Source organism: Rhinolophus ferrumequinum, chromosome 12 (assembly GCF_004115265.2).
Source record: "Rhinolophus ferrumequinum isolate MPI-CBG mRhiFer1 chromosome 12, mRhiFer1_v1.p, whole genome shotgun sequence".
Taxonomy (NCBI): Eukaryota; Metazoa; Chordata; class Mammalia; order Chiroptera; family Rhinolophidae; genus Rhinolophus; species Rhinolophus ferrumequinum.
In genome coordinates, this window is record NC_046295.1 from 80,380,005 (window position 1) to 80,407,062 (window position 27,058).

Consider the following 27,058-nt stretch of genomic DNA (forward strand, 5'->3'; position numbering starts at 1 on the left):
AGCTTCAAGCAATTTAGACTGTGTCTCAAGTCCCAGCTGTTGAACTTGAACTGTTCTTTCTTGAAGCTGGAAGAGGCTTCTGGAGTTAAGATCTTCATGTCTGCTAACATGGCGTCTGCTATTCAGACAGATTATAGAGCATGTGACATTTAACTGTCTCATATGGAATGAAGTCAAACTGGCAGAATATAGAGTTGCTTCTAGTGACCTGAAGTCCTGTAGCATCTCAGTCCCGATGAAACAGCAGCTTTGCAGAGGTGACGGTCACTCGTGTCCAGGGCACAGATGTAAACCAGGGCCAGGCCCGCCAGCTGGGCAGAGTCTGGAGGATGGCAGCAGCCTCTCGCGAGCATAGATGGAGTTTGTTTTAAGACGGGGCTGTATCTGAAAACTTGGTGTGGGAATCCACAAATTTAACAGGGAACGACTGTTTATAAAGACGTCCTGTAAAGACGTTAATCCTTTTGGTATATGAATATTTCTCCCCCAACCTCTTTACCAAATTAGGTTTTTCTTATCTTGCCTTTTCTTTGAGTTATAACTGTACTCTAGGGGCTTAGTATACGAACCAAGGTCCTAGTCAGTGAGTTTATTTAGAGCAATAGTATATGTGGTGTTTTCATTCATTGCAGGCTTGGGAGGAGTTGAAAAACGGAAGGCTGAAACTCTCAGACTGACAATATTGTAAATCGGTCGGGTAGAATTAAATTTCAGAACTCGAAATTTTACGTTGATTTCTAAGGTAAAATTTGCCTACCTCTCCATCATGAAATCCTGTTACTGTCTTAAAAAGATCCTATAAAGTGGTCATATTGGACAACGTAAGAAGCTGTGATGGCTTTGAGGCATGTCATACTTTATGAGTTTTACATTTGGCGAACAGACTGGCAGGGTGTAGGGTATTTTGTTTTGTTTTGGTACTAATGCAGAATTAAATGCAAAAATGAATTATGTCTTTTTCGAGACTTTGATTCCAATGTGTACTTTAATGTATGAAAGGAAAATGAACATCAAACTTGTTTATACAGAAATCGGACTGTATAGAAAAACAAGTCTGTGTTGTGTATAGTGATACATATTTTGTTTACCCAATGCCTGTGCTAATCTTTGTGCTTGGCTTTGAATTTATGTATGTTTACATATGACTTTTTTTTGAAATGAAACGAACAGGCATCTAAAAACTTAAGGTTATAAAAAGGAGGTGGTTTTTAAATTTTTGCCATTGGTTTAGGTGGCATGTTGTAGACTTTTAGTGTTTAAATGAAATAACCAAGAATAAGAACACATTTTGCTTGGAGTATCCCCATCCAGAAAAGCCAGCTGCCTTTCTCCACTGTATATATGTACATAGTGTTCAGTATTAGATTGTAAGCTCCTCAAGGGCAGGGACTGTGTTTCTTCTCGGTAGTTCCCGTGGCACCTAATGTCAAGTGCCTTGCACAGAGTAGGTGCTTGTAACGTGTAGGATGAGTGAGTAGCTTCCTGCCACCTTGAAGATGAAGCATGGTTCACTTTTTCCATTGCGTTCTAACTGCAAAGAACTAATGACCAGGGGAGGGTCGATTTCTTTCTTGAGTTGGAACTGAGCTTGGGTTGGACCTGACTATGCCATATCCTTAGACTATCGAGCCTTCTTTTCCTGATGATAACATACCAGTATCCTGAGCTTTTATCTAATATTAGGGCCGAGGCTTCTGGGAACGTTTGAAGTGGGGAGAATTACAGAGAACATGACATGGGAATTTTGAGGGTGTTTGTCAGTGTACAGCCCTGTGGGGCAATTTTATTTTAGTTATTAGTAAAAAAAAAAAGGTTAACAGATCGTCTGTTTCTTGACCAGCTGGTTGGCCAACCCTCCAGGTAATCAAAGACCATGGTTTTTAGCTTCTTCCCATTTTGGATGCCCCTCAATTGCTCATATGATTCTAGCCCTTAGAGTTTAACAAAGTTGCTGTGAATATCCAGTGCTGTACATAATGGCAGTTTTGTAAATGTGAAATAACCTGACTATCTTGTGTTTTGTATGCAGAGCCACTAGTATTGTTATCTTGGCCACTTTTTTATTCAAAATAAATAAATAACAATTATTTGTATATCGTGTGCATATTTTATCGGGTCTACATGGACTGTGGCAAAGCTTAGAAACATCTTTAGGCCTGACCAGCACCAGCGACGGTAAGTAATGCCCAGGCATGAGCAGGGACAGCAGGCGCTGTGTGTGAGAAATGGCCATTAGCAGCTACTTCGGATGCCTTTGGTGGTTTATTCCAGAAAACATTTGAAGAACGTGAGGGGAATAATCAATAGAGCTTCACTAGCATGTTAGACTATGACTGTTGACATCAGTTAAATATACCTGGTGAGCACTTACACCAACTACTGGTTGCAGGAATTTCGTAACAACACACGTGTAACTCAGACCAATACTCCTGCTGAGAACAACCAGAAAAGCTTGACAAACACCAAACAGGATAAATAAAATGAAAAGCATCCCTGAACATGCCATAGTAAAACGGCTGAAAATCAAAGACAGAAAAAGTTTTGAGCAAAGAAAAAACCCAGTTAGCTTCAAAGGAGCAACAGAGATATTCAGCTGACTTTTTGGTGGTAACCCTGAAAGTGAGAAGGCGGTGGACAGCACCTTCAAAGTAAGTGCTGAAAGACGAGAATACCAAGCTAGAATTCTGAACTCAGCAAAAATGGCTTTTCAGAATGAGAGGAGAGACATTTCCAGACCAATAAAAATGAAAAACAAGGTGTCACCAACAGACCAGCACTAACTGACATTCTGAAGGGTGTTCTCAGGTGGAAGGAAGTTCAGAGGCAGCAGAATTCATGAAGAGAACTGCAAAGACAAAAGCGGTGGAAAAAGCTATGACACGGAAACAGTGTTCGGAGGGACACTTTGTGAGATAAAGCCTGACTCCAAGTCAGGAGTTCTGTAAATCCTCGGGTTGTTTAGAACACGTAAAACTGCCACTCCAAATGACACTTGGATAAGTCAAGTTTTCTCTAGAGTAACCACCTGAAGAATAGCAAGATCCTACACGCTAAGAGGGGGGGGGAACTGAACATTTAGAAAAGAACCCAAAGGGGAAGAAAAGAGGAACATAGAAGGAGATGGGAAAATGAAAGCAAATAGTAAAACAATAGCTGTGCACTTAAATATAACTATTTCATCGAATGCAAATGAACAAACTATTCAATTCAAGCAACGATTGCCAGACGGGTTTAAGAAAACACCCCACTGTTGCTTATAAGTGATAAATATAAAATAGAAGGATGCAGAAAGAGTTAAAAAGAGAATGGAAAGACATACTAACCAAAAGGTAGTTGATACTCCATTTATGTCCCCCAGCCTTCATGCCATATCAGTGTTATATATTTTCCTTTTATATACATGATAAACCCAACATATATAGTTATTTTGTTTTAAGCAGTCACTTGTCTTAGTTCAGGCGACCATAACAAAATTCCATAGGTGGCTTAAACAACAGGAATTTCTTTCTCACAGCTCTGGGAGCTGGGAAGTCCAAGATGAATCATGGCACCAGCAGGGTGGGTTTCGTTCTGAGGCCTCTTCTCTTGGCTTGTAGGTGGCCGCCGTCTCTCTGTGTGCTCACATGACCTCTTGGTGCACGAGTGGGGAGAGCAAGGTCCCTGGGGTCTCTTATAAGGGCGCTAATCCTCTAGTGAGGATGCCCTTTGGCTAAAGCAAAGGAGTGGGTCCTAAGTCAGTGAGAGCTCGGTGGTGGCTGTCCCCAGGCCAGGACCGACAGCAAGGAATTGGAGTTGTATGTGTCGATGCTGGGATTCCAGAATAGCAGAGACCCAGTGGTGGCAGTGAACTGCGACAAATACAGCTACACCACAGGCAAGTGGGAGGAGCCATGGGGTTCTCCTACAGGGCTCTGTGGCCCTGGTTAATAGACCAGGGGCTCTTACGGGGAGAGTTGGGTAGACAATGAGAGTACTGTTGGATTTTAACCAAAAAAGTGGGGGCCAGTGGCCTTGAGAACCCACCCTGTAGGCATTTCCCCAGTCCGAGTTCATATTTGGGATGGTTCTCTGACCTGTGGAGAAAGGGCCAAGCAGAAGCCCCTGAAACGGCTGCCCTGGTAGTAAGCCAGGAGCAGCTGTAACTCAGGTGGAATTATAAAGATTAACGTCGCCCTCAAAGACAGACTGTGGCGGTGCTGGTTGCCATCACGTCTCTGTCTAGAGCACCAGGCTGGCCCGGCAAAGCCAGATGGTCACCACAGAGGACCATTTAGAGTGGGCTACTCGAAACGTAATCAAGTTGTAGCTCAACTGCAGTTTGGTGTCAGATGGAATGTCTACTAGAAGAGACAGGGACAGCTTCTGGAAATTGACTGGTGGTGTATTGATGAGGCAAATGCTTGATTTTCTTTTTTTTTACTTAACTGGCTCAAGGTGAAACACATACTCTTTTTAGATTTTTTAGATTTAGACTTTTTAGACTTTTTAGATCTTTTTAGATTTTTTCAGCTCTATTGAGATATCATGGATATGCGTATACCACATCGTGTAAGTTTAAGGTGTACTATGTATCGATTTGATGCACTTACATGTGGTAGAATGATTGCCACCATTGTTAGCTAACACCTGCATCGCGCCACATAATCACCATTTCTGTTTTGTGATGAGAACATTTAAGATCGACGCTTAACAACTTTGAGGTATATAACATAGTATTATTAATTATAATCACGGTGCTGTACAATGCATTTTAAAAGATTTTTACTAAAATATAGCTAACATACAGTATTATATACCACAAGAAGTGACCACTGTAAGTCCAGCAACCATCTGACACCATACTATGCTATCACCATATTATCAACTATAGTCCCCTGCTCTACTTTATATCCCCATGACTATTTTGGTGCAGACCGTGGGCTTGTCATTCCACAAACATGCCAGTCTGTTATACACATAACAACATCCTGGGGAATATGTTAAGCCGGAGGTGACAACTGCTTGAATTTGGGGCACGTGTGTTGCCAGGAGGGAAATAAATAGTACAATGATTGTGGAGAGATCCAAGATGGCGGAATAAACACTGTGCCTGCGTCCTTCCAAGAACACGTTAAAATTACAACTAAATTATGGAAAGATCAACCTGGAGAACCATCTGAAATCTGGCTGAACAGAAGCTTTATAACCAAAAATATAAAGAAGAAGCCACGTTGAGACTGGTAGGAGGGGTGGAGACGTGGAATGGGCCCCAAACTTCCCTGGGGCGGTTGACAAACCAGGAGGGACACCTTGGCCACAGAGGTTCTCCCCAGAGGAGCAAGGAACCCCAGTCCCCCACCCCAGGCTCCTATCCCAGAGTACTGGTGCTGGGAAAAGGAGCCCCTGCAACATCTGGCTGTGAAAAACAGTGGGGATTCCAACCATCCGGGAGGGACGGAAGCAGCGAGAAACCCAGGTGTCCTCTTAAGCGGCCTGCTCATAGACTCTCTCGCTCGCAAGCACTCACCTTGGGCTCCAGCACAGCGACAGTGACTTGGGGGGCTTCTGAGGCATATGGGGGCAGATGGAGGTCTGTGGCTACAGGGGAAGGACTGGAGGACAGTCAGCATGTTCCCTGTGAGGAGTCCTCCTCCCGAGCAGCCGGCAGGCGGGCGCCATCTTTCCTGTGTTGAGCCCGCCCCCTACACTTACGACCAAATCTGAATCTGATTGGCCGGGTGAGCTCCACAGCTCTGCTCTGCTGACTCAGCTGGACCCCATCCCACCCAACTTGCACACAGCTGGAGGTACTTTCTCCTCGAGCAGCCAACCCCTTCCACACTGCACCCTTTCTTGGAAAACTACCAGAATCCATGGGTCCTAGGCGGGCAGTGACTGGCCTCAGTGTGCTCTGAGACTTTTGCTGAGTAGCTCCAGGCTCAGCACTGGCACCAAACCAGAGTCTACATTAGCCTGGTGACCACAACTCTTCCCACTCTACTTACTCCCTGAGATGCTGCTTCACCCAACTCACATACTACATGAGGTTTTATCAGGGGCTGAACCTTAAGGGAGCTGGCAGATGGCAACAGGCCTCTGGGTGTCCTGGCTTTTTGTGGAATTACCCCAGGCCTGGTACTGGTGGCAGCTGTCCTTGGTTTGCAGCACAGCCTCTCCTACGAGCTTCTAGGGTTAGCGCAAACAACCGCAGATCACTTTGTATCTCCTACCAGGAAGCGCTGGCCAGTCACAGGCAGTGGGTGACCTGGGCCTGCACCAGAGCCCCTCCCAAGAGGCCCCAGAACCAACATACTTGGAGGATGGCTTCAGATCACAGCAGAGCATCACCCAGTTAGCCCCACAGGTGGCACACACACAAAGCAAAGTCTCAACAAACCTTCTGGGGGAAATCCCACTCCATGTGGTAAGCCCCCCAACCGCAGTCCATAAGCTGTGGACAGTCAGCCAATCAGCCTGAAGGTCAATCCCTCCCACTGACATGCCAATAGCAATCAAGGCTCAACTACAACAGGAAGGTACACACAAACCCACACAAGGGACACTCCTGGAACACCTGGCTCAGGTGACCGGGGAGACTGTACCACTGGGCCCCACAGGACACGTATTATATAAGGCCACCCGGCCAAGACTGGGAGACATAGCAGATCTACCTAACACATAGAAACAAACACAGGGAGGCAGCCAGAATGAGGAAACAAAGAAGTGCGTCCCAAATGAAAGAACAGGAGAGAAATCCAGAAAAAGAACTAAATGAAATGGAGCAAGCAACCTACCAGACACAGAGGTGAAAACCATGCTTATTAGGACGCTCAGGGAACTCAGTGAGAACTTCAACTAAGAGGTAGGAAGCATAAAAAAGGACATAGAACCCATAAAAAAGAACCAGTCAGAAGTGAAGAATACAATAACTGAAATGAAGCATGCACTAGACGAATCACCAGCAGACTAGATGAAGCAGAGAATCAAATCAGCGATTTGGAAGACAAGGTAGCATGAAACACCCAATTGGAGCAGCAAAAAACAATTTTAAAAATGAGGATAGTTTAAGAGACCTCTGGGACAACATCAAGCATAACAACATTCTCCTCCGAGGGGTACCAGAAAGAGAAGAGAGAAAGCATGGAATTGAGAACTTATTTGAAGAAATAAAACTTTCCTAACCTGGCAAAGGAAATAGACATACCAGCCCAGGAAGCACAGAGAGTCCCACACAAGATGAACCCAAAGCGGCCCACCCCAAGACACACTTAAAATGGCAAAGGTTAAAGACAAACAGAGAATCCTAAAAGCAGCAAGAGAAAGGCAACTACCAATTTATAAAGGAGTTCCCATAAAATTGTCAGCTGATTGCTCAACAAAAACTTTGCAGGCCAGAAGGGACTGGCACAAAATATTCAACGTAATGAAAAGCAAAGACCTACAACCAAGATTACCCAGCAAGGCTATCATTTAAAATTGAAGGACAGATAAAGAGCTTCCCAGACAAGAAAAAGCTAAAGGAGTTCATCACCACCAAACCAGTATTACAAGGAATGTTAGAGGGACTTAAGACAGAAAAAAAAAAAAATCAAAATTATAATAAAATGGCAATAGCTACATATCTATCAACAATTCATTTCAATGTAAATGAATTAAATGCTCCAATCAAAAGAGACAGGGTGGCTGACTGGATAAGAAAACACAACGCTTACGTATACTGCCTACAAGAGACTCACTTCAGATTGAAAGACACAAAGAAAAGGGATGGAAAAAGATATTTCATGAAAATGGAAATAAAAACAAAACAAAATGCTGAGGTAGCAATACTTATACCACACAAAATAGATTTTAAAACAAAGGCTATAAGAAGAGACAGTGAAGGACCCAGTAATCCCACTTCTGGGCATGTATCTGAAGAAACCCAAAGCACTGCTTTGAGGGGAGCTGTGCATCCATATGTTTGCAGCATTGTTTACAATGGCCAAGATGTGGAGGCAGCCTGGGTGTCCATCAGTGGACGAGTGGATAAAGAGGGGGTACACACACACACAATAGAATATTGCTCGGCCATGGAAGGGAATGGGTTCTCGCCATCTGTGACAACATGTATTTTAATAATAAAAATATTTATAATACAATTATATTTGTTTTTTTAATGGAAGCATGCTCCGTGATCAGCTGACAGGACACTTTCTTTGTCATGTCTCTGAACCTTCCAATGTACCTCAAGACTCAGTTCCCAAGTCACCTTCACCTCCGCTAGTGGGTTGCCCAGGAGTCCTGGCCTCATTTAAGCCCCTCCACCCCCACTCCTACGGCCCCTCCCTGGGCACACCTCTAGACTGGTCCTAACCACACCACTGTGCCCACGAACCTTGTCTGCTGCCCGAGGCCAAAGTGCGGAGCATGCTGGGAAAGTATACGGATGTTTCAAGGGACCCAAGGGTCTCAGGAACCATCAGAAATCAGAAGGTCTCTTATTTTCTCTGTCATTTCTGTCACCTTGGTAAAATGTGGGCCTCATACGGGCAGCGATTTTGCCCTGTTTTCCTCTACTGTCCCCAATGCCAGGCACGTAGTAGGCACCCCATAAATACTTGTTGTGTGAATGAGGTGGGCACATCCCTGCCTCCAGTTCTGTTCTCTCCAGGTTAACTTCTGTGCTGTGCACAGGCCAGACAGACCCCCAATGTCCTCTCCCTCCTGCAAGCCACCAGAAGGTGCCCCCAGTTCTCTTTCCAAATTCCTGGGAGAGAGAGGCTGTTTGGGTCAGCTTGGAGCCACCATCAGGCCTACCCCTGGTCTCATCAGTGGCAGCCACGGGGCAGGGTCCTGCAGGAGAAACACCCGTGGAGGCTGTGCAGTGTGGGGAGGCCGTGGGGGAGACACCCCAAAGGGGCCTCTGCACCATCTGGGTTCTCACTGCCAGGGGAATGGAAAAGGGCGGTCCTGGTACAGGCGCAGATATACCCCAGGGTGACTCGCTGGCAGCCAGGGCAGGGAGAGCTGGTGGTGACAACTTAGGATAAAAGAGGCTGAAAATGAATCAAGGAGCTGCTTTAATGACAACACCGGCGGACGATTTGTTCCCTAGCAGGTTAATCAGACCTCAGTGAACTTCCCGCACAGACGCTGATCCGGAAATTAACCACACGTGGGGCCTCCGGCCACAGGGCTGGGCCTCTCCGGGCCGGGGAGCGCGACCTCCGCGGCGGCGTTTGGATCTGGATGCTAATCCACTCCAGTCCGCCGTCCACTTGGGCCGGAGTTGGAGGCCGGGCTCCAATTAGAAAAGCCTCGTGGTCCCGCGGCCCCAGCCAGGCGCGCGAAGCTTTGCTGTGCAAAGCAGCGGGAGGGGCGGCCGGGCTCGGGGAGGCGATGATTGCCATTTGCTCGCGTCGCGTCCTGGGCAGCGATCTACACGGGCAGCAGCGTGTCGGACCAACCCCAGCGGGCGCCGGGGCCGCCGCTCACCGAGGGGCGCCCGGGACCGCGCGCCCAGCGCGTCTCAATGAAGCCCGCGCTGTCCCCGAGTCACGGCAGCGCCAGAGCCCAACCAACCCCAGACCCCAGGAATCCGGCATGCCAGGGGCCGAGGGGGGCAGTGGGGCCGAGCTCCTGGGGTGCCGGCGTCCTGCAGCTGGCCGTGGCAGGGCTGCCCGGGAAGGCAGGGGCCCCGCAAGCCGCAAGCCGCAAGCCGAATGCCCTCCGCAACACCGACAGTGACAGTGGGGAAAGAGGGTGCCTTCTGGGTCATCACGTGGAGTTCTGGGTCCAGCAGATTTGGGTCCTGACCCCTCTGCTGTGTTGAACAGGGCAGTTCTAGACTCACTCAGCCCTTAAGACTTGTTAGAACCCCTTGGAAGGCCCTTCAGGGTCCGTGGGTATTAGCGCCTCTGGGCCTGCAGAGCCCACAGCACCCAGGAGTGGACGTGGAGGGACAGGACAGTGACACCTTAGGCTGACAGAGCTGATCCTTTTCCATGAGCCCCGCTTACCACTTGCAGCTTTGGGCAAGTTATTCAACACTGAGCCCCACTTTCCTTTAGGGATTAAAAACAGCACTGACCTGGCAGGGAGGTGTGGGAATGACGTGACATCGGTCTCCGAGCGTACACTGTGTGCCCTATTTCAGCCTTTCTATGTGGTAACTCATTTCATCCCACGGTACTTGCTTAGTACCGTCTAGGAGGCAATGACTATTTTGTTCTCATTTCACAAGGATCCCGAGAGGTTAAGTAACTTGCCCAAGGTCCGTTCCACAGCCCAGGCCCTTGTTGGGGACCCCCTGCTTCACAGAGGGTGCAGAGCGGACACGACTGCTCTCGGGCAAGGCGGCAGGTGGGGGAAGAGGAGGAAGAGGAGGGCTGATGCTGTGGGCAGCCCCGCAGTCCGTGGTCCACAAGGTCGGCATTAATATGTTAAATAATGTGTTAGGATGTCTTTGGCTAAGGATTCAATCCAAATGGTGTTTCACTGAGAGTTCCAGTTAAGCGAGGCTACGTTCCTGTCATCTGAAGTGACAAGCAGAGGAGGGGGGGACATAAGAGAGGTGACTTCTAGCCAGGCCGCTGGCCCCCTCCTGAGTCATGGTCTCCTCTGATTGTGGGGCCCTGGATACAGGTGGCCAGAGTCCATGCTGGGTACACAGCATGGGGCGTTTGCAGCCTGGTCTGTGACTGGGACTCCTCCTGGCGCCTCCTGGGGCCCGAGGACGCGTACTGGGCAGCACGCATGGTCAGGGGACTTACAGGGCAGATGCCCTCTTCCCTGTGGGGGGCTGGGAAGAAATGGGGCCTGGGCAGGGGAGGCTCCTGAGGGAGTTTCAGGGGTAGTACCCAGGGCCTGAGAAGGGCAAGGAGAGACGGCCGGGGGCTGCGTGGCCCAGCCCGGCAGAGAGGAAAGTGCAGAGGCTCGGACCACCCTCTGGAGAGAATGCCCGGCCAGCCCCGTGAGAACTGGCTGCAGCCGGCCTGGGGCTCCACCTGCCTGTGGCAGGGGCGGAGGCAGGAGAGCAAGCCCAGGGGGCTGGGCTCCCTGCACTCCCTGCTGGCTCCTGTGGCCGGTGCCAGGGGCAGATCTGCTGGCAGGACTCAGGGCCACCCCAGGCCAGCAGGCGATTTAGTCATCCTAGAGCAGCAGGACACTGGCTTCAGGTCTAGCCATGGATCTGAGTGACGTGGGCCAGTCCCTTACCTTCTGCGGCTTCAGTGTCCTCTTCTGTTGATGAAGGGATCAGCCAAGTACCTTTCTAATGAGGTAGAAGGAAATGAGGGCGGCGGGGGGCGGAGCTTATGGAAGAAGACCCTGTCAGCCTAAGGTGTCACTGTCCCATCATCCTTCTGCCATCCACTCCTCGGCGCTTTGGACTCTGCAGGCCCCAGAGGGGACATTATCCGTAGGACCTGAAGGGGGCCTTCTAAGGGGTTCTCGCAAGTATTAAGAAATGGCTGAGTGTGTCTAGAACTGCCCTGTCCGAGGGTAGCCACCAGCCACATGTAGCTATGTACATTTCAATTAATGGAAATTAAGTAAAATTAAAGCCATCTCGGTGGCACTAGCCACGTCCCAGGGCTTAACAATCACTTGCCGCTGTGGTTGCCGCTCTGGCCAGGGCAGAGAGTGCCCTCATTCCAGAGAGTTCTGCCGGCGGCACTGCTATAGAGACGGTGTTTTGTGAAAGCGTTTCTCGAGCGCTTGTCGTGTGCCATGCACTGTGCTGAGTGCTTTCTCGGCATCAGCTCACTGGACCCACAGCAACCCGTGAGGCAGGTACTGTTCCCACCCCACGTCGGCTGTGAGGAAAGAGGCTCCGAGAGCTGTGACATCCGGGGCACACGACGCGTCGGTGCCGGGCGCAGCTCATCCCAGGTTTGACACCCCCTCCCGCCGCACTCTGCCCTGCTGCCCCCCTGGGCTTCGTTTGTCCTGTGTTCCCAGAGCCCCAAACAAGGCCACCTGCAGCCACCTCACCTACAGGACACACAGCACTGCACCCGGCAATCTTTATTGGCTCTGCTGAGGTTCCAGACGCTAGGGGTGGGGGTGGGGAGTAACTATGTCCCCTTCAGGGGACTTTATTGGGCAGGGGATTAATGATCCCGCTCTCCAGGTATTCAAAGACCGTGTACGGGTCCTGGTCCCCGTTGAGCGTGATGGCCTGCTCGTAGAACTGCTCCAGCTCAGCGCACTTCCTATAGAACTGATCCGTCTGGAGCTTGACTTGTTCTTCCGAATCCTTCGGGTTCTGCAGGAGACGGGCCTGGATCTCCATGGTCGGAGGCGGCTTGTACATGAGGTGGTACCTACAAGAGGGAGAGGAAGCAGGTGGCCCAACGGCCTGCCCAGACGGCAGAGGAGAAGAGGGCCCTCTGTCCTACTGTTGACCAGCAGGTCACCACTGCCACCCATGGGGGAAGGATGCGGTAATACTAGGACAGAACAGAATAATACAGGAAGTGCCACATTCCTCTCTTTCTTTCATTGCTTCCTTTCTTCATCCTTCCAAACAATGTTTATTAGGCATCTGCTATAGGTCTGGCATTATATCTGCTATGACGACACAATGGCAAGCCAGCCAGATGTTGATGCAATGTTTATGGAGCTGAGTGAAATGGGGGAAGGGACACTATAAGAACATTGTGAGCGGAGATGACAGTGCCATAGACGGTCACTGCTGGGAGACCCCCGGGGCAGGGGAAGGCCATTGTGCTTGACACAGGTCCACAAAAGACTGTCCCCTGGCAGCAAGGGAGAGGGAAGACCTCAGGCCTATAGTTTAGAAAACCCTGGTATTTCCTTCCTGCCCCGCCTCACTCTACCTGGAGTGGCCTGGTCACCACGAAACGTGGCCTGGGTCCTGGGGAGGACGGAAGCTCCTACCCCTTGTGATCGAAGGGACTCTGATTGCATTTCGACATGAACACAGTGATAGCACTTGGTCAGACGTCAGAATACAGCTCAGGATGTGCTCCCTGTAACTACGGGAAGGCTCAAAGTGCACTGGTCCCCGTGGGGCTGTGCCCAGCCTCGCGGTGAGAGCAAGGCCCCGTCAAGTGTACAGGTGACACCTGCCCAGTGCAGCCATCTCACAAACTGGGGTCACAGCTGCCGCCCAGGATAGAGTGGGCGAACATTTCAACAACTGCAGAGCCTCGGACATTCATTTCCTGGTCACTATTCCAGAAAAAGAGCGTTGACAGATGCTGCCCAGAGGCGCTGGTTGGATGAAACCCCCTTTCTAGAATCTTCTGTCAGTAGTCACCAGTGTTGATCCGGGAGCAGTCCTGCGTGGCATAGGTCTGCCAGGTGGAGAGAGGAGGCTCCCCCGTGGCTCCTGGCCCCAGAAGCTCTCTGATGGCCAACTACCCGGAGTCACCAACAAACCTTTCTCCGGTGACAGGATCTGTTCTCCTCAGGGTCAGCCTCTCGATGATAGAATCTAATGGCACATTCAGGAAAAATACTCTGCGGGAAAAGAACAAGTACCATAATTAACAGGAGAGAACCCCAGGCTGGGATAGACTCTTGTCACCTGAGACCAGAGTCGCCATCAAGACCTGAAAGCGGCTGGAGCCTCAGAACCATCCATCGGGGGCTCCCGGTACCCTGGGAAGGATGCAGGCAGGGGCTTCCTGCCTCAGCTCTCTGTACCGGATTCAGGACAGCTGCCAGCCCCCATCACTCCTGGGGGATGGGACTTCCGGGGGCATCGTGCAGGTGAGCCGCAGGGGAGCAGATGACCTGTCCTTTGGGGAGGACAGTGTGTCCTGCGGAGTCCACAGACAGGTTAGAATCTCACCTCCACCCTGGACTTGCTGGGTGACCTGAGCCGCTAACACGACCTCTCAGACTCCGTTTCCTCACCGTGAAATGGGGCTAACAGTCGCTGACTGGTGTCGAAGGTCTCCTGAGATGAAGTGTGTGCCGAGCGTAGTGTGGTTTGGTCATTCTCGAAGCTATGATGTCTACTGGGGACCTGCTGCGAGAGTTCAGGCGCCCTGGCTGCCCGAACCCTCCTTGGAGAGGTGGGGTGGGTTGTTCTCAGCTGCCTTTCAAAAAGGAGCCCCGGACCCAAGGGACAGGACCTTAAAAGTCACGAGCCCAGCGGAAAAGACGGAGTGCTCCCTTGTGCCTCGGCTCTCCGACTGGGAATAATCTCCGACACCCTGGTTCAAATGGTTCAATCCCTCCTCTTTAGGCAACGGCACCCTTTCTTTATATAAAACCTGAGGAGAGATGTTCAGTCGGGTGCGATTTTGCCCCCAGAAGACATTTAGCACAATATGGGGACATTTTTGGTTGTCACAACTGGGGGAGGGGTGCCACTGGCTTCTCGTGGGTACAGGCCAAGAACTGTGCTGAACATCCTACAATGCCCAGGATGGCCCCGCCACAAAGAGTTTGCTGGCCCTTGACAGTGACGAATGTTAACAGTGCTGGGTCAGGTGAGCGTGCTGTCGCTCCCTCTGGGGGGGTGGGCAGGGGGGCGAAGGCCCAGGTGTGCATGGCTCCTGCCCACAGACTAACCCAGCATTAAAACATCCTGGCTTGTTTTCACAAATAACTTCTGGAATGTTCCATGGCTCACTTACTGCTTACTCATTCGCCGTGCCAGGCCGGCAGTAAGCTCCCGTGTTACCAGCCCCTCGTACGGAACTGAGATGTGACACTGAATAGAGCCGTCAGCAGTGACATCAGGGTTGGGTGACGGATGTGTGCAACCCGCTGGGGACGACATCAGTGACAGCAAACACTCCCTGTGCACCCAAAGCCTTGTTCAGTTCACTTTCAAGGGAGTAAACTCATGCGAGAGGCACCTCTAAGTGTAAGAAAAATGCACACAAACGAGATTTCCCACCTCAGTCTTAGGGTGGGAGCCTTTTTGGGATGGATATGCTGCCTCCTCCAACTCAGTGAACAAAGAAGCCCCTCACTGTCGTCCCAGGAGTTCACCAGGAGTGTCGAGTGGGCTGCTGAGAGGCCAAGCTCTGGTGGGTCCAGTGGGACACTGGTCCCCATGGGCCGTGGACCAGCCTCTGCGGCCCAGGTGCCACCTGCCAGGGCCAGAGCAATGGCTGACCCTCAGCCAGTATCCTGACACCCAGCACTACCTGGGAAAGACTTGTGATAGAACGAGTCAATGAATGTTTGGTTCCAAGGTCTGTTTCAACTCTCTGCCTGCTGCCTGAGTTGTCCACTCCAGCCAAAAACTGAGCTAACTGTTAGAGCTGACAACGCTGCTACAAGCCCAGGGTGGGAAGAGACCTCACACATGTTCCCTCATTCCCAGGGACCACTGGTATCATAGTCCCCTGGGGAGCCTGTGACTGCGGGATGCCGACTCCCCTGGCCCAGAAATGCTCCTTCTGCAGGTTCTGGAGGGAGCCCAATATTTCCCCAGGGACTGGACCGGGCGGCATCAGAAAACACCTGGGCCTGCGACTCTGCACCAGCGCCCCCTGCAGGTCCTGTGACCCTGGAAATTAGACACAGACTGTGGACTACATGTTTCCTGGGGTGGGGGTGGCGGTGGGGTCCATGCCTCTCATCAGATTCTCAAACGGTGCCAGTTCTTACAAGTGGTTATAGCCGCTGGTCTGAGTCAAAGCCTCATGTTCTCCAAATAGGTGAAGGACGCGGCCACGGCAGACCTCGAGCGGGTGGCAGAGTGGGGCTGCCCAGGCACCACACGCTGTCCTCACACCTTACATGTGAAGGCTGCTGCCTTCTGCTTACACGTGCCCACAGATTCACAGGCACCCAATGCCCGTCCTCCCTGTGACTCATTTGGAGTTAATTCACCCCAGGGCTGTAGGGCTGGGCCTGAGGGAGGCTGGGATGTGGCCAATCTGAGTGCCAGCTCCTCCTGGCCACAGGAATTGGGTCTGGATGCAGGCTGATCCAAGCCAGGCCTGTAGAGCCTGCCCCATGGTTTGCCAGCAGGAAACGGGCATCCATTTTGCTGGGGCTGCCAAACTGATGGTACGGGAGCCTACCTGAGAATGAAACCCATCCGAGAGAGCAGAGAGATGCTGAGAGACACCGGACCCTGGAGCAAGCTATGCCTGAAGCCAACCCACTTGACATGAAACTCTTCCTTCCTTTGCTTACACTGGTTTGAGCTGGGTTTCCTGCAATTGTTACCCAACGGACACCTAATATGTCTAGTTTCTCCAGTACTAGTCTTTGGAAAGTGTGTGAACTTTAAAAGAATGTGAGTCGCTGAGCCAAATGCTCTTTCCAAGGCCACTACCTTTCTTCTCCCTCTCTCATTTTGCCCACGCTGTTTGCTGAGGTTCACATCTGCCCAGTCGCCAGGAAGGCCCTCCCTGGGCCCCCCTGGAAGCTGCAGCCGCCCCACCACAGAGCAGGCCCAACAGTTCCCCCAGCAGCCTGGGCGCCGGCAGCCATGACACCCCACTACTTCCCCACACGTTCTCGGTAATGACTTCCATTCACAACGTGCTGCAAAGTAACAGCCACGAAATAAAACATGCGGGTGGGGCAGCGTCAACCCCGTGAGCGCAGGTGTTCCAACGAGCTTTTATCCTTTACACTCCGAACATGCTGGGCCCCCCATCGCACCCCCGGAACTTGCAAGGCCCAACAGCGACACCAAAACACGCTGTCACCACGGCTGGCGGCTGACGCTGGCACTCCGGACGCCAGTAGAAAGGAAGTCAGTTTGGGATTCCTGGTAATTGATGCTGCTTCATACACAAACAAGCCCCAGTTGAAAGATTTTTAACCACGCAGAGCAAGACCACTTGTCGTCATTCAAGCAAATGGCTTGTGAAAGGCTGGCAAGATCAGAAGCCTGAAGACACCAAATTGGTACTTGAAACACATTGTTGGGAAAAGCCTCGCTGGAGAGGAGCTGTGCGTCCACGCTGGAACCTTCTGATTAGCTAGGCTCATGGCGCCGTGGTTCGTGGGAGAGCCGGGGAGCGGGTGAAGTGCAGAACCCACGTACCTCTGTGGAGATACAGTGCCCTGGCCCGGCCCTCCTGCCCAGGTTTCTCTTTTATGCTCCTCATTTACAATAACACATCCCAGGAAAGGGAGGATGGTGAAAGCAAAGGATACTGAAAGCCTGGAGTGCTGGGCAGACACCGCCAGTGTGTGAGTCGAGCGGGGGGCCTGGACTCACCTGGGGTGGGGGCACGACTCACCTGCCACTTGGACTGCAGAACTTCAGGCTCGTGGCTCCCTCTCTACTCAAAGTGGGGTCTCGGACCGGCAGCATTGCACCGCCTGGGAGCTTAGCTCCACCACCCACCCGCTGAATCAGTCTGTATTTTCAACAAGACCCACAGTGGTTTGTATGCATGTGGGGGTGGAGAAGTGCCTCGCTGACCCCACCCAGGTGTGTCTGACATTGAGAATCATCTGGAAAGCACGTCTAGAATACAGCTTTCCCGGCACCCATCCCAGAGCTACTCAAACCAGCAACTCCAGAGGAGGGGCTGCTAAAACCTGCACTTGTAAACCAACGTGCACAAGCAGGTGTGGGAAGCAGGGCTCATCCTCCAACCATCAGGGAGCCCTGCGAATACCGAGGCCGGGGCCCCACCCTGAGAGATGCTGATACAACTGCCCAAGGGGAGGCCTGGGAATGGATTCTGAAAAGCTTACCAAGCAGTTTAGTATGTAGCCAAGGTTGAGAGTGCTCTGAACCAATCTGCTCAGGGTACAAGATGGGGAAACTGAGTCCCAGACAGGCCAGGACTCAGCCTCTGTCAGCGGGGGCAGGGATGTCAGATACCCAGTGACACCTGGGATCTCTTCATTCACTCTCATCCCGGGGTGCTGTTTGGGGAGCAAAGGAAGCCTTCCTCCTCAAAGGCCCTGAAGCTCGCCCTGATCCAGAGCTAAATTCACTGGAAATTGAAGGGTGGGATATTTCCTGGACCCATGGATAGATCTGACAGGTTGAGAGAGATGACATACAATAACTGACTAATTATGGCATCCAGTCCAGCCCAGAGGCAGGGGCCTGCCCTTGTTAGCCTCTTGGTCTCAACACTGAGCCTCCACTACGTGCAAAACTCAATACAAAGTACTGTGGTGTCACCACAATGACATTCCACTTCACACCCATTGGGATGGCTATTATCAAAACACCAGCAAATAACAAGCGTTGGCAAGGGTATGGAGAAAGTGAAACCCTTGGGAATATAACTGGTACAACTGCTGTGGAATATGGTATGGCAGTCCTCCAAAAATTAAGCATACAGTTACCATATGATCCAGCAATTCCACCTTCGGGTATAAACCAAAAAGACCCGAAGGCAGGGACTTGAGCAGATATTTACACACCAACATTCAGAGGAGCATTATTCACAGTAGCCAAAAGGTGGAAATAACCCAAATGTCCATCGATGGGCAGGCTGAATGAATTAAAAAAAAGTGTATATATACAATGAAATGTCATTTAGCCTGAAAAATGGAGCAGTCCTGACACATACAACATGAATGAAACTTGAAGACATTATGTCAAGTGAAATAAGCCAGACACAAAAGGACAAGTACGATTCCCCTTATATGAGTTCCCTAGAGTAGACAAATTTATAGAGACAGACAGGAGAACGGTGGGTGCCGGGGTCTAGGGGAGGGGAGAATGAGGCGTGAGTGTTTAATGGGGACAGAGTTTCCGTTTAGGAAGATGAGAAAGTTCTGGAGATGGTGGTGATGATATCTGCACAACAACAACTAATGCCATGGAACGGTACAGTTAAAAATGGTTAAAATAGTAAATTTCATGTTATGTGTATTTTACCATAATTAAGAAAAAAAGCACTATGATGTAGTTACTACACATTATGGTGAAGGTTGGGGGAAGGGGTGGCTCTCAAGCCTTGAAAAAACCTATAATTTAATAAAATTCAAAATATATACATGTATATAAATTAATAGATGGAAAAACTATGAACTGCATGGTGTACTAATTAAATCTACAGTAACTGTAATGTCATTGCCACGTAAACTCTTCCAGAAGAGGAGAGAATAGAACTAATTTTATTAGGCAGCCTTTCCCTGGTACCACAAACCAGACAAAGACTTTACAAGGAAACTATAGACTAGTACCCCATATGAATACAGACGCAATAGTACTCAGTAAGATATTAGCAATTTGAATCTAGCAATACATAAAAATAGCACATTACAGCTAAATGGGGTTCAGTCTGGGAATGAAAAGCTGGTTCACCACTCAAACACCAATCAATGTACTTCACCATATCTAAAGAAGAAAACCTATAAAACCATCTCAATAGTTGTGGAAAAAGCATTTGACAAAAATCTTACATCAATTCCTGGTAAATAATTTCCGCAAACTAAAATAGAAAGTAACTTCCTCGATACAATAAAGGGTAGTTATCAAAAAACTACAGCTAACATCATATTTAATGGTGAGCGACTGCCTGCTTCCCCCCTAAGATCGGAAACAAGGCAAGGATGCCCGCTCTCATCACTCCGATTCAAATCATACCAGAAGTCCTGGGTAGGGCCATAAGATAAGAAAAGGAAATAAAATTCATACAAATTACAAAGGAAAAAAAAATTATCTCTATTTGCAGATGACATGATCATCTAAATAGAAGTCCCAAAGAATCTTCAAAAAAGCTACTAGAATAAGTAAATTTAGTGAATTCACAGGGCACAAAGTCAATATACAAAAAAAATAAACAAATCGACTTTGTATATACTAGCAATAAACAACTGGCAATTGAAATTTTTTTTTTTTAAGTTCAAAATTTCAATTGCTTAACACAACAAAGACTTTTTTTAAAAAAAAAATAAATTTTTATTGGGGAATATTGGGGAACAGTGTGTTTCTCCAGGACCCATCAGCTCCAAGTCATTGTCCTTCAATCTAGTTATTGAGGGTGCAGCTCAGCTCCAACTCCAGTCGCCGTTTTCAATCTTTAGTTGCAGAGGGCACAGTCCACCATCCCATGTAGAAATTGAACCGGCAGCCTTGCTGTTGAAAGCTTGCGCTCTAACCAACTAAGCCATCAGGCCGCCCCTCTGGAAGCTCAGCGGCAGCTCGTTGTCTTCAGTCTAGTTGTGGAGGGTGCAGCTCACTGGTCCATGTGGGAATCGAACTGGTAACCTTGTTGTTCAGAGCTCGTGCTCTAACCAACTGAGCCATCTGGCCATCCAGCAATTGAAATTTAAAAGTACCATTTACAATAGTACAAATGTGAAATACTTAGGTGTCAAGCTAACTAAATTTGTGCAAGATCTATATGTTGAAAAACTATAAAACACTGATATAAGAAATCAAAGACTTAAATAAATGGGGAGCTATACCATGTTCATGGACTCAGAGACTCAATATTGTTAAAATGTCACCCCTCCTAATAGACCTATAAATTCAATGCAATCCTAACCAAAATTCTGAAAAGGTTTTTTGAAGATTTTGCACAAGTTAATTCTAAAATTCTATGGAGGGTGTTTCTGGAAGCGAAGTGGAATTGTGACAACAATGTTGAAAAAGAAGAACAAATTGATATCAAGTCTTACCACAAAGCTACAGTAATCAAGATATCATGTTAGTGAAAGGACAGACGCATAGATTAAAGGAATGAATAGAGTCCAGAAATAGACTCATAGTGATATGGTAATTTACTTTTCAACAAAGGTGCCAATGCAGTTCAATGGAGAAAGAATGTGTTTTTTTCACCCAACAGTGAAATAACGATGATAATGAGATGATGTTGTTAATCCTGACTCAGACCTCACACCATATACAAAATTTAAATCAAAATGGATATAGATGCAAATAAAAAACTTAAAGCTATCAAACTTCTAGAAGAAAATCTGTGTCACCTTGAGTTAAAGATTTCCTAGATATGACATCATAACCATGATCCATGAAAGAACAAATTGACAGATTAAATTTCATTAAAAGTCAATTAAAAACTTGTTCTGCAAAAGACATTAAGAAAACGAAAGATGTGCCACAGGCTGGGAGAAAATATTTGCAAAGCACATATCTGATAAAGGATTTGTATCCAGAATATGTAGAAATGTGAACTATATGAACGAGAAACGACAGGCACAGGGAAGCATAAATAGATCCCTTACTACCTTAGTACTTCCAAATTTGATATTCAAATTGGGAAGGTCGGATCTAGGAACACAGTTTCCTAAAAAAGGTTCAAACTGCCTCCTTCTTCCCGCTTCAGAGCCTGGAGGGCTTCACTGCACCTGCTGGAAGGCAGTGGTGCACCGGGCTTTAAAGGAAGACTTGGCCCTGTCACTGGGAGCCCCTTTGGGGGCCGGAACGTACACGCAGAGCGCACTCTTCGAGGCAGGCTTCAGTACATTGCAGGCGTTTTCTCTCAAGGCAAATTGGCAATGACTACCAATGAAGCAAGGAACCAGAAAGCACCAAGAATCACCAAGAAAAATGCAAAAGGACACCATACAGGAACACTTAGAATGTCTGCCCGTGTGTAATGAAAATGTGTGCCCACAACACAGCAGAGAGGTGACATGACGTAGCTGTCGGTGGGGCACTCCTACAGCTCAAAGAGAAGCACTTTCCACAGACTTGTCAGGACAAGACCTCTGGCGAGTCTGAAGGCAGAGAGCGTGGCCTCCGAGTCTGAGACGACCGCGTTTGGGGTGGTGGTGAGGGATGGGCACACTGCCAGAGGACGCTGATCAGAGGAGCAGAAGAAAGGGCATTTCGGAGACACGGGAGAGAAGGTGCAGGCGAATCACACAGACTTTCAGAACTAATGAATGAAAATCAGGTCACCTGCAGAAGGACACACACCTCTGCACACACTAGGGGTGAGCTATCTGAGGACAGAGAGCCTCGCTTCCTTCGGCTTTCAGGGCGGGCATGTGCTCAGTGCTAAATAAACATGCAGTGAACGGCGGCACGTGGGCACGGAGGAGGCCTAACTCCACCTCCGAGAGAAGCGCCCACGAGTCCCCAGGTCCTCTGGCAGGTCCCCAGGCCACAGACGCAGGCTGCAGACTCCCGTGACAGCTGTGGTGAAGACAGCACAGGAGAGCCCGGCGTGGCCGAGTCTGGACGCAAGCCGGCCCTGAGGTGGGGACAAGGCCCTGGCCAGAACTTTAAAATGTTTACGATGTATATTTTTTACTCTGACAAGAGTCCAATTTGCAAACTAAAGGCCAAACATCTCAACCTCATTTTAAAACCCCCCTGCACCGTGCCTCCTGTCCGCAGGTAGCAGCTGCCAAGTTCCATCACGTCCTGCCCCCCACTCCACTCCTTAAAAAAAGGGGGGCTCCCACTGGCCAGTTGTTTAAAACTGCACATAATTGACAGTGGCAGTCCACCTGGCTGGGTGTAAAATCTCCTCAGGGGCAAGAACACTCTCTGACTAGCACTAACTGCTAAATTAGCAAGCACTCCCCGCCCGTGGCTTAAGGAGAATGACCCAGGAATCAAACTCTTGCATAATTAGTCTTCATTTTAAAGTCATCTTAAAATGTCTGCCTCCTTCACCACCGGGAAGAAAGAGAATAATTCCTCTGCACACAGCCACCAGACGCTGCCCAGACAATCATGAAACAAAAGGTTGGAAGCCAGAAAGTTCTACAAACTTTTCCCAAAGAGAAGGCACATGAATTTAAAGCAAAAATGACAGTAGACAGTAGCAAGCGAGCCGGAGCTACACTACAAGACGGGCCAGTCTGTGCCAAGGCATGGTGTCATCTGTGCCAGTGGCTCTCAGCCCGGAGGTGTGGGGACACAGGGCACTCTTTAAAAACTCTGGCCAGGGCCTTCTCCTGGCTCTAGGAAGGCGCCGTGTCAAACTCTCCCCAAATGTCCTCTCCCCGACATCTCTCGAGCCACGCACACTCAGCATGTCCGCCGTCAGTACCGGCCACTCACCTTGGTGGAACCACAATGGCTCTGAGGGGCCACCAGGCACCCGCACTCCCTTGGTTGCCCTTTGCTCCGTGTCTGTGTTTGAGGGGCCTGGCTCCCTCCCCAGCTCACACCACCACGTTCCTGCACATCCTCGGATGCCCAGCGTCTTTTCTGGGCCCTGGCCAGCGGCCACACGACACCTCCCACCTCGTCCTCCGCGTGTTGTAGCTACAGACACAACCTGTGGACACAGGTGCCCTCTGACTGGGAACACCAATCAACAGTGGAGCACGCCTATGTGGACACCAGTTCAGACCCACGGTCTGCAACAGGCTCAGGAGAACATCCGGGCTGGGGAGCACTTTGTCACGGTCCCCTGGTGTGGGGACACCGAGAGGCTCCATGGACCCTCCGTCACGCGTGTGTGGCTCAGCTGTAAGGAGAGTGGCCAGCTGACAGCCTCCAGCACGGAGCATCTTCAGGGGCTCGAACCCTATGCTGTCGTCATACTTACTGAGATAGAATTCACCTCTTAAAGGGGAACAGGCAATGATTTTTAGTGTATTTACAGAGCGGTGCAGCCGTCAACCTGATCTCGGTTTTCATGACACCCAAAGGAAACCCCGCACCCACGAGCAGTCCCTCCCCACCCCCTGCCACCAGCCCACAGCAACCACCACTCTACTTCCTGTTTCCGTTGGTTCTTCCTATTCTGGACATTTCATAGAAATGGAATCATACACCATGTGGCCCCCCAAGTCTCCATTTAGGAGGAGAAAGGGGAAAAAAAGCAGTGCCGTAGAAGGTTATTTTAAGAATTAAACATGCTAATCCCTATAAAGCACTTAACACCCAATAACATGGACTATCGTGTGGGCCTACATCCGGGCATCACTTAGCCTGACGTGTTCAAGGCTCATCCGCATTGTCACAGGGGTCACAGCTTCAGTCCCTCTGTGGCCAAATGGGGTTCCATTGTGTGGATAAACCGCATGTTGTTGATCCATCCACCAGCTGATGATGGACACTTGACCTTGCTTTTGAGCAAGGTCATAGTCCTCTGGGGAAAGACAGTGCCAGGGTCTGGAATTCCTGCCCAGCGCAGCCCTCCCAGGGATTTGCTTTCACATTACTCTGGGTGTGTCTGTGAGAGTTTTGGGATGGGATGAGATGAACATTTAAATCGGGAGCCTGAACGAAGCAGTTGCTCCCCCCGAGTGTGGGTGGGCCTCAGCCAATCAGTCGAAGGCCTGAATAGAACAAAAAGACTGACCCTCCCTGAGTAGGGAGATGTCCTCCTGGCTGCCTTTGAACTGGGACGCTGGCTTTGTCCTGCCTTCAGACTTGAAGGTCTTCTGGCTCTTCCTGGCCTCCAGCCTGTCAGCCTTTGGACGAGAACCACACCACACCCTCCGCTCTCCTGGATCTCCAGCTTGTCATCTCACCCTGCAGGTTTGGGGACTTGTCAGTCGCCACAATCACATGAGCCGATTCCTTGTCTATTTCTGTATATACAGCGTACATCCTACTGGTCGGGTTTCTCTGGAGAACCCTGATGCATACAGTGGCAGAGCTGGGATTTGAACCCAGGCAGCTGGCGCCAATGTCTGTGCAGCAAGCCGCAGCGCTCCACTGTGAATTGGGGAGAAGTCAGGAAGGCGGCCGTGGCGTCCCCCTGCTGAGCACGAACCACAAACCCCAGACATGTGGTTCAGCTGTAGTTCTCTGGGCCTGTGCTGCTCAGTGTCCCGGGTTCAGAGCCAGCAGGAGTCAATGTCATCTTTCTCCACTTGAAACGCATCAGCAGAAAGGGATCCAAGGCAGGAAACGGTGCAGGTGCCAAGGAGGTGTGTGCACGAGCCTCTGCTCTCGGCCCCACCTGTCCCATCAGTACTGCTCGACAGGCAGGCATTTCCTTCAAGGACCAGAGAGGAGGGTGTGCAAGGTCTGGACCCTTGGGCCACGTAGGACACAGGTGCATCTCCTTGTCACCAGTCCCTGGAAGTGGGGAGCAGAGGGCGGGGTAGGTGAATTCCTTGCAAGGTTTCCTTTCTCAAAGGCGGTCTCCATCAGGGACAAATGCAGCATGAAAATCTGGCCCTGGTGAGGAGTTATGTAGGATGTCCCAGTGTCCTCAGCCACGCACCGTCTCTCCCCACTGTCAGAATCGCCACTCGGAACTCTATTTTTTTAAGGTGCAGCGGAGCAACTTGTGTTTAATCCTTTCCACAGCCAGAATTTTCCTCCATGACTATCTAAAAGTGTTTTACTTCTTGGCTTCAGTTTTAATTCTTTGCCTCTCATTAACCATCACCACCACCATCATCATCACCACCACTGCAAACCTTTACATACTACACGACAGGCACTTGTTCTAAGCATATTACACACGGGTGTTGTTGTCCCATTAAATCCTTGCCAGAAGCACACAACCCAGGTCGTGTGGTCATGCCCATTTCAAGGATGGAAACACTCAGGCCCCCATGAGGTTGAGTGCTGCCTCCAGGCTGGGTGCCAGGTCCGCCTGACTCTAGGACGCTCTCTGGCTGCCCTGCTACCTTCCTGTAGGAAAAATAATTTTACTCCATTCGCTGCAGTTGTCAGGGTATTCCTGAAGCCTCTGGTGAGAATCAGGGAATGGAAAGTGAACCCTGAAGCGATTCAGGAGAATGAGTGGGGGGATGGGTAACACCGCGTAGGCATCCCGGTCCTCAGCTGAGGTCCCCGATGGAACCCACCTCAGGCCCCTCAAGCCAAAGCCACAACCTCATCTGTGTCCTCTATCACCTAAGGGACACCTGGCTTTCCCCCCATTGGGACCCCCTGCTCAGTTTGTCTCCCCAGGGACGCCGCGCAAGCTTCCCCTCGGGGTTAAAGATAAATAAGCTGGATTCCAAAAGAGCCTTCATCCCCAACTGCAGCAGCCTTGCCTACAGAACCTGCCACCATGTTTGTTAAACTCACACTTTAATTATGCCCAAATTACGTTAAATCCTTGCATAAACATTGCGGTGGCCTCTTGCAAAGAATTTCATTACTCGAAGTTGGGCTGCTGCCAGAGCTCCCGGTTAAAAAGTAAGAGGAGAACAGACACATGCAAAAAGGATAGATATTGTTTTCAAAATAAAAAGGCAAGGTTATCCTTTGTCAGATCACCCAGGTGTCAAAGACGAACAGTCCCTCCCATTCTACAGACTGAAGGGGAAAAAATGCCCTTCAGCTCTCCAATCTAATAGGTTTTACTTCTCGAAAAGCCTAAATCCGTTTAAATATTAATAACCAGGGGTATTAATTAAGGGGGAAAAGTCCATCAAGAGAACCCCAATATGTTTACAGTGTCCCCGGGAAACTGGGAAAATTCACAATCAAGTGTGTAAATGTTCTAAAAAAGGGCCCTGAATATTTTATGAATATTTGTCATAAAACAGAAATAATAACCACTGTGCAGAGCTATTAGAATTAATATTTATGCTGCCCGCCATGAAATATTCATGGGGACAGAGAAAGGGGGGCCCGTAAGACAAGAATTAATTTACATTGGGCTCGGTTTACCCGCTGGCTTGATGTTTAAAGACGGTTGACAAGCCTCCGTATGCATCCGCCAGTCACTTCCCCCGCAGTCGGTGGAGTGCAGGGGGTGGGGATGGGTCCGGGCTGCTGACAGCTCACAGATTGAGTTTCTGACAGCCCTTAAAAAACCTAAACGGGCCCCCACCGTTTTTTCCTTCTTCCATTGCCCAAGGCGCTCTGTTCTGCCACCGTTCACCCGATCTCCCCTTCCATCTGCTGAAATTAACGAATTAATGAGCGCGATACACTTTACAGTGGGGCCCTATGAATGTTTACAGGCGATTAAATTATAATGCGGGGCGGCTGTATAATTCATGAACCAATTAAAGGAAGTGTTAGTTGATTTGATGGGATGAGGACGTACAAAATGCATTTAACTAATGGGGAGCCACGGGCTGCGAGGGCCGGCTCCCTCTCTCGGATTACCGCGGCTAATTGCTGCACTTTATGGGGCTGTCACTGATAGCCATGCATATTTCATTGTTCTCAAATACTTCAATTGTGTGCGTCCGTGTTGAGGCTGTAATACGGAGAAGCCGGGCCAAACTTGGCTGTAGTTACAGCGGCCCGGCCACGGCCGGCCGGCTTGGAAACCCGAGCTGGGGCGTCGGGTGTCCCCTGCCATTAGGTGATTAAAAGGGCTCA

The 27,058-nt window shown here is 49.8% G+C and overlaps 1 protein-coding gene across 2 annotated transcripts in view; it reads right to left on the reverse strand.

The window, feature by feature from the left end:
* Positions 1-11,980: 11,980 nt before the first annotated feature.
* The window catches only part of AK8 (adenylate kinase 8), a 115,028-nt gene continuing 99,950 nt past the window's right edge, over positions 11,981-27,058 (reverse strand). For both annotated transcript variants that reach the window (XM_033123348.1, XM_033123349.1), the window contains 2 exons: positions 13,366-13,446; positions 11,981-12,284 (listed from right to left, as the gene is read on the reverse strand). In XM_033123348.1, coding sequence (XP_032979239.1) covers positions 12,047-12,284; positions 13,366-13,446 — 319 coding nt within the window. In that variant the 3' untranslated portion in view covers positions 11,981-12,046. The remainder of the gene's footprint in view (positions 12,285-13,365; positions 13,447-27,058) is intronic.